Source organism: Tenrec ecaudatus, chromosome 2 (assembly GCF_050624435.1).
Source record: "Tenrec ecaudatus isolate mTenEca1 chromosome 2, mTenEca1.hap1, whole genome shotgun sequence".
In the NCBI taxonomy this organism is placed as follows: domain Eukaryota; kingdom Metazoa; phylum Chordata; class Mammalia; order Afrosoricida; family Tenrecidae; genus Tenrec; species Tenrec ecaudatus.
This window is the reverse complement of record NC_134531.1, coordinates 57,477,997-57,493,780: the sequence shown is the minus strand read 5'-3', so window position 1 is coordinate 57,493,780 and position 15,784 is coordinate 57,477,997. Positions and strand designations below refer to the sequence as shown.

Here is a 15,784-nt window from a genome sequence, read left to right as displayed (position 1 = left end):
GGTTCCAGGCCCATGAGGAAGTAGAGTGGGATGCCAACTCATGGAGCTGGAGCTCAGCACCTCCACACTGCCATTTGCTTCGGGACTGGACGTTAACCAGCAGCACGAACAGAGCTTCCTAACATTTGCTTGAGCAGAGCACTGGGCCAAGGGACCCAAACACGCCTAGAGGCCCTGTTGAAAGGAGACACTGCAGTTTCGGGAACGTATCCCGGTCCTTTCTAATCCCGACTGAAACCTGCTATTTCTCTTCATAAGCCCCGTAACCACGAGTATCATCAGTGTGCTGTGTGATCTTACAAACCACAGCGAACTCAAAAGCAGTGCTGTGTGTGTGTGTGTGTTACAGTTGGTGTCAAAATTGTAAACAGGAGGAAAATAGCAAAACAAATAAACTGTAAAAAGGTTGGAGAGTCATGCCTGACCTTTGCCTCAAAGGACTCAGCCTTGGGCTACTGATTTTGATTGTCTTCCACTCTTACGGCGGAGGCCCCGAACTATCCCAAGGATGGATAAGGTTTTGTCAACTTGGTTGGGAGAGGATTCCTAGTGTTTGCCAGTTTAGTCCCAGTAACCCCCCATGGTGAGATCGTCTTTGGGATGTGGCCTGCTTCCCATATAAGTGGATGCTATAGAAGGAGTTGCTTGCTTTTTGTGGGCCTGGATCCTGCATCTGACCTCCAGTTCTTTGGACTTAAACCTGCTGATCCTAAGAGTTGTCAGCAGCCTGCCATCTTAATTTCTAATTATGGATTGATTTGCTTCGGCCGAAGTCTGACGTCTGACTTGCCAATCTCGGGTTCCTCAGCTGATAGAGCAAGAGAGTCAGAAGGCTGCACTGTTATCTGACCCATAGACTTGGAATTGCCCACCACTGTAACGGTGGGAGCCATTTCCTCGTCTCCTCTCTGGGTATACACATATGTACGTGTCACCAGTTTTGCTTCTCTAGAGAACCCAGCTTAAGGGAGACCTCATGCCATTGGTGTAAATATGAACTTCAAAGACACCTTGGATTTTGATTATTTCATGATTCCTTTGCTTTTAAGTTTTGAAACACTAACCGTTTTACTCCTAAGTAGAGATGCTACCTACCTCTTAGAATCATTCCAAGCAATGTTCTAAGTACTGGAGTAACTGATCTCATATAACTTACAATCCAGTGGGCAAAATAGCTAATAAACCAGCAACTGAGTGCAGTATCAGTCCAATATCACTTTGTGAAAAAACAAAATGACAAGGTAGAGACCATTTATGAAGAGGCATTGACAAAAGGGCACTACTTGACTAGAAAGCTCTAGGAGGGTAAGGGCCTGCAGAGATAAGGGTGTTCTCGGCAAATTATGGCTAGTCTCCTCAGTAAATTATTCTGCTACATATTTACTTATATGTGCCCCTTCTGTATTGAATGTCTTTGTACTGCTCCCTACTCAATCTCATTTTGGAAACTAATTCTATATTTTAAATGCTTTTTATTACCTCCTAAGATGATGAAGTCTTTATGTTTTAAGAAGCCTGCTTTATAATTTAGCCAGGTACTCCAGAAACAATATTAGCTAATATTTAACTTAGATCGTGTTTCTGCCAAGTAGCATCTAAGAATGAAAAAATAACGATCATTTAAAAAAAATTCTTGAAGCAAGCAAATAAACTAGGGAGGCTAGGGAAAACCCTCTAAATCTTACCAGGTTCCACATGTGCTGCCGTGGCTGCCAGGCACTACCCAATTTTGAAAGGAGGTGAGGAATTTATGGTTTGGTGCCAGAGGTGTGCTATGATGATTAATTAGGAATTCTAGAATCAAGGAATTTGCTTTCATATTATGAAACCATTTTTTGTTGTTGTTGTTAAGTCTTCATACATGCAATGAGCAGATTTGGGCCAGTGTTTTGAATCCTGCTTTACATCGGTAAAATGAGTGTAACCATGCTCTCAGGAAGGTTATGTCAGTCTCAAGATTAGAGCCGTCGAAGACCTAGGGCAGAGTAAGTCAACGCTTACACATTTGGCTGTGATCCTCAAGGTCAGCCGTTTGAAACCACCAGATGCTCCTCGGTAGAAAGAGGAGGCTTTCTATTCCCGTAAAGTTACAGACTTGGAAACTCACAGGGGCAATTCTTTCCTGTCCTATAGGGTCATGAAGAGTTGGAATTGACTTGATGGGAGTTTGGTTTTTGGTTTTATAAGCAATAGGGCACACCTGTGCGCCCGCGCCTCCTCCCCTCCCCCTCCCCCGCTCTTTGGGTTAGGAGTTGGGCTGCTAACCACAAGAGCTGCCGCTGAAACTCACCAGTCTAAGTTAGAGACGGGTTTCCGCCCAGGGAGGCTGACAGCTCTAGAACCCTCTACAACTGGGGTGGGGAATTTTTCCCCTGCCAATGGCAATTTGAATATTTATAGCATCATTCTCAGGCCACACTGGTCAAACATTAACTCACCCCTGATGAAATGGCTGGAACTGTTTCTCTTTGGTCAGGCCTATGTTGTTAGCTGGTACTGATGATTTTGGGGGCCTTATATGTCCCTGACAGGAGCCCTGGGAGTGCAGTGATTACGTGTTGGGCTACTACCCACAAGGTCAGTGGTTCACAACCACCAGCTGCTCTAAAGGAGAAAGGCCAGGCTTTCTACTCTGGTAGAATTACAGTCTTGGAAACCCACAGGGGCAGTTCTAGATGGGCAGTGAGTTTGTTTTCCAATTCAGCCTGCAGGCTGGACATTGCCCCACCTTGCTCTGTACGGTCACAAGAGTCAGAATCAACTCCCTGGCAGTGGGTTTGGTTGGGTGCTGACCAGGCTAGACCAGACAGGCTAGATAAGAAACATTCTGATGCCAAGACAGATCCTATTAAACAGTGTAAGGTGCCATTTGTTTAAAGTTACATGTGAATGGTTAAGATTTTCTTAAAAAATAATTCAAGAGCCACAGTTCAAGCAAACCTATTTTCTGGTTATTCCAAATTGGACAACTGAGAAAGAATAAATATTTGATGAGAGATCTTTTCAAATAATAATGACCATAAAAAAATCTAGCTCAGATATTTCTCCTAATGCCTTAATCTGTTAAGGAGCCCTACTGGGTTGAGCACTGCGCTAACTACAAGGTCAGCTGTTCAAAACCCCCAGCTGCTCCTCAGGAAAAAGCAGTAGCTCTCTACTCCAGTAAAGTTAGAGCCACAGAAATCCACAGGGGCAGTTCTACCATCTGCCTTCAAAAGCTCACTTCCAGAGAGTCGATGCTGCCTCATAGCAATCCTGTAAGCCCAGGTAGAACTGGCCCTGGGAGTTTCAGAGACTGCTACTCTTCACCAGAGTAGAAAGCCCTGTTTTGTTTTTATCCTGCTGGTTTCAAACTGCTGAAAGCAGTTACCAGGACCACACCAGGGATCCTAGAGGGTTGCTATGAGTTGAAGGAGTTAACCCCATGGCGGTGACTTTGGTTTTGATTTTACTTTGCTGATGCTGATGAGGCCTAAGGGAGAAAGATGGCCAAATCCAGCACAATTCACAAAACTGAAAAGCACTAGACATCACTTGGTACACTTTCTGAAGGTAGAAGTGGAGCCAGGCTCCTCTGGGTGACATCACGGAATACAGGTCAGTACTACCTGAGTTCCAAGACCTTAGGGATCTCAACCCACAAACCACAACATCTGAACCAGTGCTGACAGCACCTTTGTGTCTAGGCAATGCCGGAGTGGCAGGCTAAACAACAGGAACTGGAAGCTCAAGCAGTCAAACTACACAGTGAAGGCTCAGTGTGCCTAAGACCCACAGAGCCACAGAGGCGTCCTTCCTCTGAGGTTCTTCTTCCAGTCCAGTACTTGGGTGATTTTAACCAGAACTGCAGCACGGAACTGAAAGGGGAGGCCGTAACTGGGAAACACTCTGGTCATCATTTAAAACAAAGCCACACTGGCCTCTGGCTGACGTCTGCTAGACCCTCCTGTCCTACAATCATGTCTTGGGCACACGTTTTCCAAACTCACATATCAAGTTATCTTCGGTCCGTCAAGTTTACAGTGCACACAATCCAGTGACTGAGTCTGTCTTTTCTGGCTCCTACAGGTACAAGCTGGGCTTAAGCAACACAGGCTTTGAAACGCTCATCCAAGTTTTCAAACACGAAAGAGTAAGAAAACAAGCGCCGGTAATATAATAAACATGAACATATGCCCAAGGAACAGTGTTTTAGATCACTCGATTATCTGCCAAGAGCCTGTTCCCTGGTAAATAATAGTTACTGTTGTTATACTTGGTTATGCATGTCCTAGCTCGCTCCTCAAAGAGAACATTCTACGGTCTTTGGAGAGCAAACACCTGCTTCAGTTGGCACACACCGGGGAAAGTCTTGCAACATTTGCCAGAGGTAGTCCAACAGAGCACTTCAGTGCAAGCAACTTACAAAGGTTGGTCACCAACCAAACCAGAGTTAATCTTTCAGTTCCTGCAGATTAGAAGACAATACTCGCGCGCCTTTCCCTCTTGTGGACGTTTGCAGCTCTGTATTAGGGGGTGGCAAGAACAAGTGCCCGCCGTGGGAACTTTCCAGCTCAATGATTTATCAAGTTTACTTTGGGTAAGCAGCGATCATTCTTTTGCAAATTAAAAACATACAGGAACCACAAAAACGGGTTTTCCCTCGGTACGGATGGGATGCTTTTGCCCTTAGTAAGGAAGTTCAGGGGCTCCATGAAGGTCCTGCTTCTTTGCCTCTTTACGCGAGCATTTAACCATTGCTGCAACCGTGTGACCCTGACCTAGACTCTGGGCGGCTTATGGGGCGCTTCCCCCTTCTCTGTGTCTCGAACTGCTCCAGTTTACAGCCGCCAAAGACCTCGGACATTACGGGGCAGCCCTCACTGCCTTCCGCAGAGGAGGGTGCTGCAGGGGGCTGACCTGGAGGGGGAAAGGACCGAGACTTGGCTATTTCCGTCGCTGCGCCCGTCTGTTCCCGGCAGGCGGCACCGGCGGCGAGCTTTAGGCCCAGAACCGCGGCCCGGCCCGGCCGCTCACCCGACACTGGCCTCACCTGCCGCTCCCCGGAACCCCCACATGCGCCCCGCCCCAGGCACGGCCGCGGGCGGAAACTGGCCGCAGACGTCCGCTCTCCGGACGCGGGGCGGGGCCGGCTGTGGGCGGGGCGGCAGCCGCGGCTTCCGGCTTCCTGCTTCCGGCCTGGCGGTGAGTGGGACGCGGGTGTGCGCCCGCGGCTGGGCACGCGTCCGAGGCTGGGCACGAGGTGGGACGGCTGGTGGCGGCCGCTGCGCGGGTTGTACGTCGGTGCCGCGCGAGGGGCCTCGGCGCTACCAGCGGGGTCGGGCGGACCTCGAGTTCCCGGGGGGGGGCCCCTGGCGGGATGCGGGGCCCGCGCCGCCAGCGCTGAGTGGCGGAGGTAGGCGGAGCCCCCGCGGGCCTGCGACCGGCTGGTGGCGAGCGGGGCCGTGCGCGGTGGCGGGGAGAGGTGCGGGGAGGACAAAGGAGGGAGGGGGCGGCGGGAAAGCGTCCCCCGGGGCAGCTCTAGTGCGGCGCGGTTGGGCCGCGGGGTCCGCCGGGCCGACCTCGTTTGGGCCGAAAAGTGTTGTCTGTACTGAAGTGAGAAAGGCCAAAATTGGGGTCCAAAATTGGAAGTTCGTGTGAGCATACCTTAACTCTAGTTAATGATTAAGCTTTGCCTGTACTCACATAATTGCAAAGTTCTTTCGAATGGAAGCTTGCATCGTTAGCTCATTCATTACCGCCCTGGGGACTGTGAAGACTAGCGGGTGGGAACTCCGTGTCATGTGTGGGCGGGGCCCCCGCCTGGAGGCTAGGGTTTTGAACTATATCGTTAGTACGTTCTTGTGTCTTTAAGTAGAAAGAACTTGGTTGTTGAAATGTTTAGATCGTTAAAGGATAGCATTAAAAATATTGACAGTTTTTTAAGGTGATGAGATTGTGGATGATTTAGTATATACTATGGCTAGCCTCTCTTTTAATAAATAACAGATCGTACAAAGACGAGAATGAGAACTATGTGATCTTATGACAAGGTGCCTCCTCCTAAAATAGATACTTCCTTTTTAGTATTGAAAAGCTCCAAGACTAGCAATGGATATGCTATAGTCTCTCAGCTAACGGGGTTCGTGTGCGCGTGTGCTTAAATAAGATTCATATTGAAGTAACAAGTGACTGCCAGCGATTGGGGTTTTGTCTTACACATTTTCAATGAATTCGATTAGGATGGGTTAGATAGTAAATTCCTAAAATGTGCAGTGTTACGTGCCGTTTATAAGTAGTACATACAGTCTTTAGCAGTTTTCCATTTAACATTTTGTTAATGATAACCCTGAATGTTATGTTTTGTCCATTGTTTCCAACCCACCCATTGTGCAGAATGTAAGCCTTCTCTCAGAAGTGTGTGGCAGAACAGAAGAAAACGGGGAAAGCGAAGGGTCACCTGAAATTGTGATTTGCTCATTGATAATTCCAGGACAAAGTTTGAGATCACGCCTTAAGCATAAGGTAGATGATTTTCTGTCTCCACTGATACTTAGGTGGTTGTGCATGAACCCAGTTTCTACCCAGGTATTCTGATTCTCTGTTTTGAGTAGAGTTGACACACATAAAATGCAAAGAAGCCTCTGGGGCCAAATAGGAATTGTTACTCAAGTCTAGACTAGGCTCATTGCTTGCCCCTCTTCTACTGCCAAAAGGACCAAGATACGTGACTCCTGGTAAGACCCATTGGCCTAGTAACCAGATTCTCTTTATTCCACATGGGAACCCTCCATAGGAGGCGAAAGCTCAGGCTCACTGCCATCACGGAGCGTCTGACTCAACGCGACCCTCCAAGCCAGGGTAGATGTGGCGGGGGTGGGGGGGGTGTTGAGACTGGACTTCTAGGGAGTGAGAAAGAGCGTGTCACTTTCTGTGAACGCCTGTTGGCATCTGAAAGCCACTTCCTGGCCCCTTTCACAGGCTCTGGGGCTTGTCCTTTTCACACATCAACTTTGTACTTTACCAAAAATCAGGTGTTTTTTTTAAAAAAAGATAAATCAGCTCTTTCCTAGAATGAATAAAACCCATTCTTGTTTTTTAAAGAGGCTGCTGATAAATTGTCTTGAATACTAGAATAAGTCAAAAAGCATTGCTACAAAATCAGAGCTCCCCCTTTTAAATAACAATGAAAAACGTGAATAATATTTTTTGACATGCCTTCCATTGGTGCACGCCCTGAAGAATCTGCACTTTTCTTGTTTTACATGTCAAAACGGCACTTTGGCCATCCCCAATGGCCTCCAGTTCTGTTCCTCTGTAGTGTTCTCCAGGGACAGAACTGTCTGAAGGGGCAAGCTCAGGACTGCCGGCTGTGAGTGAGGTCAGGTTTTCCAGTGAAGTTCTAGTAGCGCTTGCCGCCCTCAGAAGGAGCAGGTACACTGTCCTGATGGATGTTGCACGTGTCCCTCCCCACAAAAAACTTGGTGCAGCATTCCTGCTCTTTCCTTAATCCATGCAGCTTTCCATTTTCTTAAAACTTCTTGGGACGAAGCCCCTGTGACTGGCCTGTGTCCATTGAGAAAATCTACCCAGATTACGCTTTTGAACGGAGCTCACTGGCACCAGGGCGATTCTCCTAGCAACCTAACTGCCTCTGGGTTTCCCAAGACCGTACCTCTGCTGGAGCAGAAAGCCTTGCCGTTCTCCGGTGGAGTCGCTTGGAAATGCTGACCTTTGGTGGCTAGCAGCCCAGTGTGTAATCACTACACCACCAGGGCTGAGCTGACCTCTGCCTTGATGGAACTGGCCCAGCAGATCCCCTCAGACCCCACTCTTGTTCCGATTGGCCCTTTCTCTTTTGAAGGCATCCTGAAGAGACCAAGGCAAGTGTATCACTAAGGGCCTGTCACTGAGGCAGCCCCCTGCAGAGGTAGGTGCACACTCGTTTGGTTTGAAATGAACTCGTGCCTGTAAGAACTGGAACCCCAGTAGCACTGCTTTTTGACTTACCCTCGGAGAGGAGGAGGCATGTGAGAACGAGAAGTCAGATTCCACAGTTTTACTTTGGACATTTTTATCTTCACATCGTGTCTTAACTCTTCTGGTTGTCAGTAGTTGTGACTGGCAGAGTGGGCCCTGATGCCTAGCCACTTAGGCCCAGTAGAAGGTCCTGCCTGCCCCACTCGCATGGGTAGTTGTGAATGGACTGTTAGGGTTTTCATTGGCTGATGTGGGGCACAGAGTCCTGCCTTCCTAGTTTGTCTTAGTCTGGAGGCTCTGCTGAAAGCTGCTCAGCATGGCAGCAGCATGAAGGTTGCCATAGACAGAAGGGTCATGGCTGTGCTTAAGACCCAGCCAATTCCTGAAGGGGTGTCTCCCTGGGTTAAGGTGAGAATTCTCTCCATCACCAACGGTCCCCTAAGTGGAACTATTGACCCCCAAAACACAAGAAAACTTAGTTGATTCTAATGCATAGCGACCCAACAAAAAGAGTTTCTGAGATTGTAAAGCTTAATGGGAGTGCATTGTCCCAGAGCAGATGGTGGGTTTGAACCACTGAGTTTTTGGTTAGCAGTTAAATACATTAGTCCTTACTAAAGCAGTATTTCCCCCCCTTTAAAGCTAATGAGCAATAAAGCATTCTATGTTAACTGGTTATCTATATGATAGCTTTTCCCCAAATTTGATCAACAGTATAGTCTTTATCTTGTTGCCTTTTTCCCCCTTCTCTGGACCACTTTTTCCAGACCACTGCAGGGATGCTTGACGTCAAGGCCTGGGCTGAGTACGTGGTGGAGTGGGCCGCCAAGGACCCCTATGGCTTCCTGACCACAGTGATTCTGGCCCTCACGCCACTGTTCCTCGCAAGTGCTGTGCTGTCCTGGAAATTGGCCAAGATGATCGAAGCCAGGGAAAAGGAGCAGAAGAAGAAGCAAAAACGCCAAGAAAATATTGCAAAAGCCAAGCGACTGAAGAAGGATTGAAGCAGAGGGGCTCTGCAGTCCGAGAGCGATCACCTGGGAAACGCGCCGCGGTGGAAGGCCCCACTAAGGTCTCCTCTTTAGGTTTTATGACAGTGTTATTTAGCAGACGGGATCTGACCAGCTTGAAGAACCCCGTCCTCAATACTGAATTCACATTTCATCTTGAGTCTAGAAGGTTGTTGGTGTCGGTTGGCAGTTACTACAAATTTGCATTTATTGTTAACAAAATTCTTGATAGCTGGCAGTTTTCCAGCATACGTACTGAAATGAAAACGCCTCAAAAACCTTTTGATGATGAACTATTCAAATAATGGCTTGAATGCAGGAGCCCTGCTTGGGACAAAGGAAATTGTGATTGTAAGAATGAAAATTGCCTTCTCTGGGACAAAAAGCATGTTTGGTTTAAGAAAGATAAAATACACTCAATCATATCTTCTACCATGATTCCTTTTTTCTTGGGAAAAATCATTTCTGGTTTTCACAAAATGATATAAGTGTCTGTTTTCTGCAATGTTCTGATTTTAGCCTTTATCACTAACACTAGTGATAGTGTTAACTATGTCAGATGTTCTGCATTTTTATAAACCTAATTTTACAAGGAAGTGTTATTATCTTACCTATGTAGACGATCACTGGCTGTCACAGTATTCGTACTCATGACCATTGCCATTTTCTTAGAGGTGATTTGCTCAGAAGAATAAATTGATTATTTAAATCTTATTTTTAAAGTGCCACATGTAGTCGTACCTAGAATCGGTTTTTTTCTTGCATGTGCTAAATTGAAATACCTAGAATGCCGTATCAGATAATTTGTTGATTATATAGGTAGTGCTACTTGTTCATTCCATTCTCCGTTTTAGCTCATGTAGTGAAGTCCTGGACTTTGGTCAGTTTCAAGGTGAACATTTAAATTTCAAGTTTTCTATCAGGGAATTTTTATGAATAACAGTTAAGTCATAAAACTTAAGTTTTAGAAAACTCTCCTATACATTGTAGTAATTGGGCAAAATTAGGTGAATTATGTGAAAAAAAAATTTATCTAGAACAATCTGAATAAGTTGTAAAAAAACTGGAATTTTTTTATGTTTATAAAGGACTTTTGTAACTGCAGAGTCCTAAGGTTTTCATTGCTGTTTAATATCGTGTCCCTGCTTCTGGTAAAAATTCTGATTTTTGAAAATTTTGTCCAGCTCTAATTTAAAAGTGAACTTAGATACTGAAATAAATTTAATACTTTTTTGGGTATAATATACATATGTTATAACCTTTTCCTAAAGACGACAGATTTTGATTACAGCTGGTCATCAGTCTCAGAGGTTTAGGACAGTGTTCTCAACCTTGAGACTGCAGACACCTGAGAGTCTGAACAGCACTTGGTGTTATTGCTGTAGGTTTCTATTCACTACTTGGTTCCAGAAAAATGACTTATGTGCTTGTTTTGAGCTACTGGCCCCTGAAGTTCTGCAGGCTAAGAAAAACTAGTGGGAGATTTATCTAAAATGTTGAGGTGTCTCTATTCACGCTGTTCCATGGAAGGCATTTGTAAACATGGCTTGCTCTACGAGCCACATTTTAGAGTTAACATGCTTGAGTACAGGAAGTGTGTTCAGTGTACTTTGTTAATCTGAGAGGTGTGGTTTCATGAGTTCGGTTACCTCAAAGGTCTGATTTCATGAGTTTGAGCGGGGAGAAAGGTGTGGCTGGCTGTTTCTGCAAAGACTACAGCCTTGGAGACCTTATGGGGCAGTAGGCCTGTGTCCTACAGGGCTCAGGGTGGCTGTGAACCTGAACTATCTAGGCAGTGGTTTTAGATTTAGCTTACAGTCCCTTTTCGTATAGTTTCTGTGTGTGTGTGTGTATGTGTATAATATATGTAATATATATAATTACAGTCTTAACATAGGCTAATTTTGTATTTGACATAATGACTTTAATTTTCTTCAACATTTATGGGGCTTTTTGATACTTAGGAGAGTAACACAATTTTTAAATACTTGTATTTTATGGGGTTGGGTTAGTCTATAAACTAGGTCTATAAAATAGAGATTTATGAGGTTTGAAATTCTTCCCAAAAAGTGCATCTTCACTCACTATAATCAGTACTATTATTAAAAGAATCCTATTTACTATTACCCAGAAAATGTAAGCTGTTACCTACCTATTTTAGAAGGCTGTATCTGAAATTAGGAAACCTAGGTATAATCATTTTCCCTTGTGTGGCTGTTTGTGGGGAAAGAAACTATTTTCAGACTACCGGTAAGACACACTTAGTTGAAAATGAGATTTTTAAAATTGGACTGTCAAAATTTGACCCACAGCCATGTGGATAAACCAGCATGGCACCACGATGATGTCAGATGTGGAAGGGCATTTTGTACTTTTTTCTTTTTAATCATTAGGCAAGCTGGACATAAGCCTGGTCAAGAGTGCAAGCCAATGTTGAAGGAAATTTTAATTAATAGCTCCTCATCCACTCCTTCCTCATGAAGTAAAGGGAAAGTAACAAGGAGCGCTTTGTGCTCCCTCTTGATGGCAGGTTACAGGAATTGTGCTTCTTAAGCCATGGCAGCTTTTATGTTTGCGATTCCTCAGGATCTACTTTACACTTCTAGTCTGTAATAAATATTGAAAGGTATTTATTACATGGCCAGATGTCTATAGTTTGAGAAACACCAGGTAGATTAATGCTATCCTGCATGATTTCTCATGAATTTAAGAACCATCGGCTGTCTTTCACCCCGTCTTCTTAAAATAACACAGCTTGAGAGTGGTGTCTAAATAAATTCAGGTCACATTTTAAATAGTGTGGCAGCATTAAAAATACACACACACACACACACATATATGAGGGAGCTTCAAAAAGTTCGTGGAGAAAGGAATTAAGTGCTTGTAATGATGTTTTTGAAGTTCCCTGGTATAAAAATGAAAAGAACAGATAACAGGCAAAAATTATTCTTGTAATTTTTTTGATTTCTAACTTCAGATACAACTAATTGGTGAAGCTGATTAAATACATTTCTGTACATGAGCACGATGTGAGATGTGTGAAAAAGAAGGCTGTCTTACATTGGCAGGCATAAAAATGACGGACCTGTAGGTAATACTTGTGTATACATATGTTCAAATGAACACTTTCCTGAAGTAAAAGCATCTTCATAGATACGATGGACGTCTGTCTTGGGGGGGAAGAATATTTTCACTATTAAAACTTGATAAGTTTATAAATATGGCTATTTAAAAACAATATGAAAGATGTTGGCCAAGCTTATATTTAATACTTCAGTTCGGCTTTGCATGTGGCCAACCTAAAGCCAAATATGAGAAAGTTGTTTTAGAAAAGCAGTGTTGCTTACAGCAAGATTATAATTGAAATTTTATATACAGCATTTCATTCAGCTCACCATCACCCAACCATGCAGCCAGTCATGTGAAAAATGTCAGCCTTGAGGGGCAGCAGCATGGTGGGCGACTACAAACGTCATCCCACCTCGCAGAAGCAGCTGGATAAGTGCATGGGAGGCCAATGTCCTTCTCTCTGTAATAGAAAGCCTCTCCCCATACAGACTCTGGCTAGGATTCTCTTCTGCTTATGTAAAGGATATTTTAAAACGAAGACCTTAAAAATAAAAATTCAAATTCTGCCATATGTCAAGATATTTATAACATAACAAATATGGCAAACTTTATTTGCAAAAAATGTATATAGAATACAATTAATAAGCTAATAGGAATCTCTGGCAGTAGAAGTACTCTAGCATCTGTTCAAACATTTATAACTTCCCCTGCCACGAGGGATTCAAGAACAGCTTAATCTTAATCCACACTCTATGCTACAAATTATACCTCTTCGTGATTGCCTGTTGGCTAGTTCCTGTTTAGCCTCCTCAATAACAAAATGTAGTATTACTTTGTAATGATGAGAGGCACAATGGTTGATCTGATATTAACTACTGTTAGGATGTTAGTATTATCACTTTGGTGCGTGTGTGTGTGTGTGTTTAATTCAATATGTTCATGTGGTCTTGTATTTTGATTACTTATTTTCATACAAATGCTGTATAAAGTTCTACTTTGCTGTAGTTATTTCTTAGGTGATTAAAATTTTTACTTGCTAAAACCCTGTGTAGGAATTCATTACTAATACTGAACCCAGGGTTTCCATCAAATATAAAAATTTGGATCATTCATTCAGTAAATATTTATTGAACACCTGTCATGTGCCAAAACACTGAGGAGAAAAGTAGTTAGAATAGTAATAGAAACTGTACTCTGGAAGATATATGACCCTTCAAAACTTTATGAAATCTAAGATGATATTTCTGGCCATTCTTTCAGAATTGTCCAGAAACAGTACTGTCCCCCAGTCCCCGCCCCTTCTGTTCGACTTAGCATTTAAGAGAGTTGTATTTACCCTAATTTCTACCAGATCTGTGGATAGTTCCTAAGTGACCGTAAGGATCCGAACTGTATTGAGCATGCACGATCACGTGCCACTTCTCATGGACATTGTTCAAGGAGAGGAAACCGCTCGAGTCACATGCATTAAAATGACAAAGATTTTAGGTCTTTATATTTTGCCATCTCACATTTCTTAGGCACATTAAAAAACTTACATGAACTAGTAGAGAACCATTGTACATTCTGAAAATACAAAGTAACTTTCTCTGTGGTTTAATTGTTAAAATACATCCATGTATAGGAAATTATTTACCATAGCTCTTCACTTCTGGCTCTTGCCATCCTGAGGCATCCAGGATCCTGGCTGGAAGGTTTGCCCCGTGCTGGTGGGGTCCTCCGAGGGCTCTTCCTTCCCGAAGTGTGGAGCAGAGGCATGCCCTTTGACCTGAGTGTGAACAGGGAGAGCCAAGAGGTCCTCTTGACTTAGGAGTTTTTCCTTATAAAATTCTTCACTTTTCATTTTAATTTCTTCTCTATATTTTTCATTCTTCAGGATTTCCTGCATGCACATATACATGGAAGAAATTACTAAATTTCAACAAGGAAGAGCCCCACAAAATAGATTTTAAGAAAATAAAGTGCCCCAATAAGAACAAAAATGCATATTAAATACAGGGTATTAGTTTTGTAATTAAATACAATGCGGCCTTACATAGGATACATCAGAAAAAATATCTGATTATGCCAGTGTTCCAGCAAGGAATCCAAACAGTTTTGCCATCATTATAATAGGAATAACCACCGTAGAGCAGTATTTACCACCCAAAAAGTGAAGTATAACACAACAGGAACTATACGATGAAAAATAACTCACTCGAAAGATTTTTCTAGGTTTAGCAGCTATTTTCTGCCTCTCCAAGTAGTCATCAGTGACACTACTTTTCTACTGGAAATGAAGAGAATGGCTGGAAGATGAGAAGCCCTACTAAGTGCGACAGAGTCCAGTGTAATCACGAAGAGCCCCTCTGGGGGTTGCAGAAGCAGCCCTTCTGAAGTTCCCTTCTCCCTGCGCGTGGTATTGAGAGAGGAGGAAGACAAGGATGCAGCCCTTCTGAAGTTCCCTTCTCCCTGTGCGTGGTATTGAGAGAGGAGGAAGACAAGGATGCAGTCCTCGCGGACATACTGTGCACATATTGGAAATGCTGCTTCAACCAGTGCAAACTGCATTTCTGTTTCTCAAAAAAAAAAAAATCAAACCTTTATTATGTTTGCTTATCAAATGCAATGCCAGTGATTTTAAGAAGCATTGTTGGCATGTATGCTAAAAAAGGCAAGTAGACTTCACACACATCCTGACTTTAGAGGTGTTAAAATTTGAAAAAGGTGCATGTTAAAACAGAAGCTCATCTTTATTGATTTTGCATCTGTACTGACAATTGTTCCTGTATGGATCAATTTTTTTGTTCTTTTCAATTTGATTTTTAATGTCTCATTAAAGATAACTATTTTGCTTTACTAAAAAGTGGGAATATTAGAATATTAACTAATACCTCAAACAATTTCTCAAGTTATTTAAAAAATTTCAACAGATTATCCTCTAAAGGCAATACTTAAGCATCTATCTTTAAGTGATACAGCCTGGAAAGGTAAGCAATTTAAAACAATGGTTTCTACTTCAAGGGAAAAAAATTTGTAGCATCACAAACTGCCAGACATGACGGGATTGGTCCATCTAATGAACTGCCCCTTCCCAATCAAGCGTGTGGGAAAGAACCATTTAAAGACTGTTCTTGCTACTTGCACAAAAGCGCAATCCTGTGGATAATTGATAATCATAGGAACTATGTGCTCGGGGTAGGGAACTTCACTTCGGGTGAGGCTGGTTGTAGAGAGGAAAATCTAGAGACGATAACTGCATTAATGGGTTCTTGGGGGGGAGGGGGTTCAGGAGCTAATAACTATGTGCACGAGAAGAAAATGTTCTAAAACTGATTGTGGTGGTTGCACAAATGTTTTTAATATGATCGAACTATTGAATTGTGAATTATATACATTTACAACTTTTAAAAATAATTAAAAATACCCTGTGGAATTCTCGGGTGAGTTGAACATGTATCACAAAGACAGTCCCTTAAAATGATGATACTAGAAATCTTGAACTAGTGGCAGTAGGCCAAGATCCTTTTTAACTTCCTATCTCCATGACACTGAACAGCCATGTCTACATACATGAAGCTCTTTCTTCAGAGCAGAAGATTCAGGACCAATTTAAACTTGCGCTAGTAACCATCACAGATAGCAAGAGGATTCTTAGAAGTTGGTGTGGAGCTTGCTTGGTTTTGGGACAGGCCCAGCCCCATAGCCCATGCGACTTTAGTAAGTGCTCCTATACTGTGGAAGTCCTGTAGCTGCTGCAAGCCTTG

At 43.5% G+C, this 15,784-nt stretch overlaps 2 protein-coding genes across 4 annotated transcripts in view; one reads left to right on the top strand and one right to left on the bottom strand.

Moving 5' to 3' along the window:
- The first annotated feature begins 5,109 nt into the window (after window positions 1–5,109).
- SMIM15 (small integral membrane protein 15) lies at window positions 5,110–13,080 on the top strand. 3 transcript variants are annotated; one of them, XM_075541069.1, is made up of 3 exons: window positions 5,110–5,184; window positions 6,376–6,504; window positions 8,727–13,080. In XM_075541069.1, the coding sequence occupies exon 3, from the start codon at window positions 8,739–8,741 to the stop codon at window positions 8,961–8,963; it is 225 nt and encodes a 74-aa protein (XP_075397184.1). In that variant the 5' UTR covers window positions 5,110–5,184; window positions 6,376–6,504; window positions 8,727–8,738; the 3' UTR covers window positions 8,964–13,080. The 3 variants fall into 3 exon arrangements, with proteins under 3 accessions (XP_075397184.1, XP_075397182.1, XP_075397183.1); XM_075541067.1 differs by having other exon boundaries at window positions 5,171–5,242; XM_075541068.1 differs by lacking the exon at window positions 5,110–5,184 and adding an exon at window positions 5,249–5,395.
- The window catches only part of NDUFAF2 (NADH:ubiquinone oxidoreductase complex assembly factor 2), a 198,576-nt gene continuing 194,608 nt past the window's right edge, over window positions 11,817–15,784 (bottom strand). The window contains exon 4 of the mRNA XM_075541066.1: window positions 11,817–13,920. Within this exon, the coding sequence (XP_075397181.1) occupies window positions 13,684–13,920 (237 nt within the window). The 3' untranslated portion in view covers window positions 11,817–13,683. The remainder of the gene's footprint in view (window positions 13,921–15,784) is intronic.

Bases quoted from the DNA above. Each gene is read 5' to 3' on its own strand.
- SMIM15 (XM_075541069.1), top strand. From the start codon at position 8,739: ATGCTTGACGTCAAGGCCTGGGCTGAGTACGTGGTGGAGTGGGCCGCC.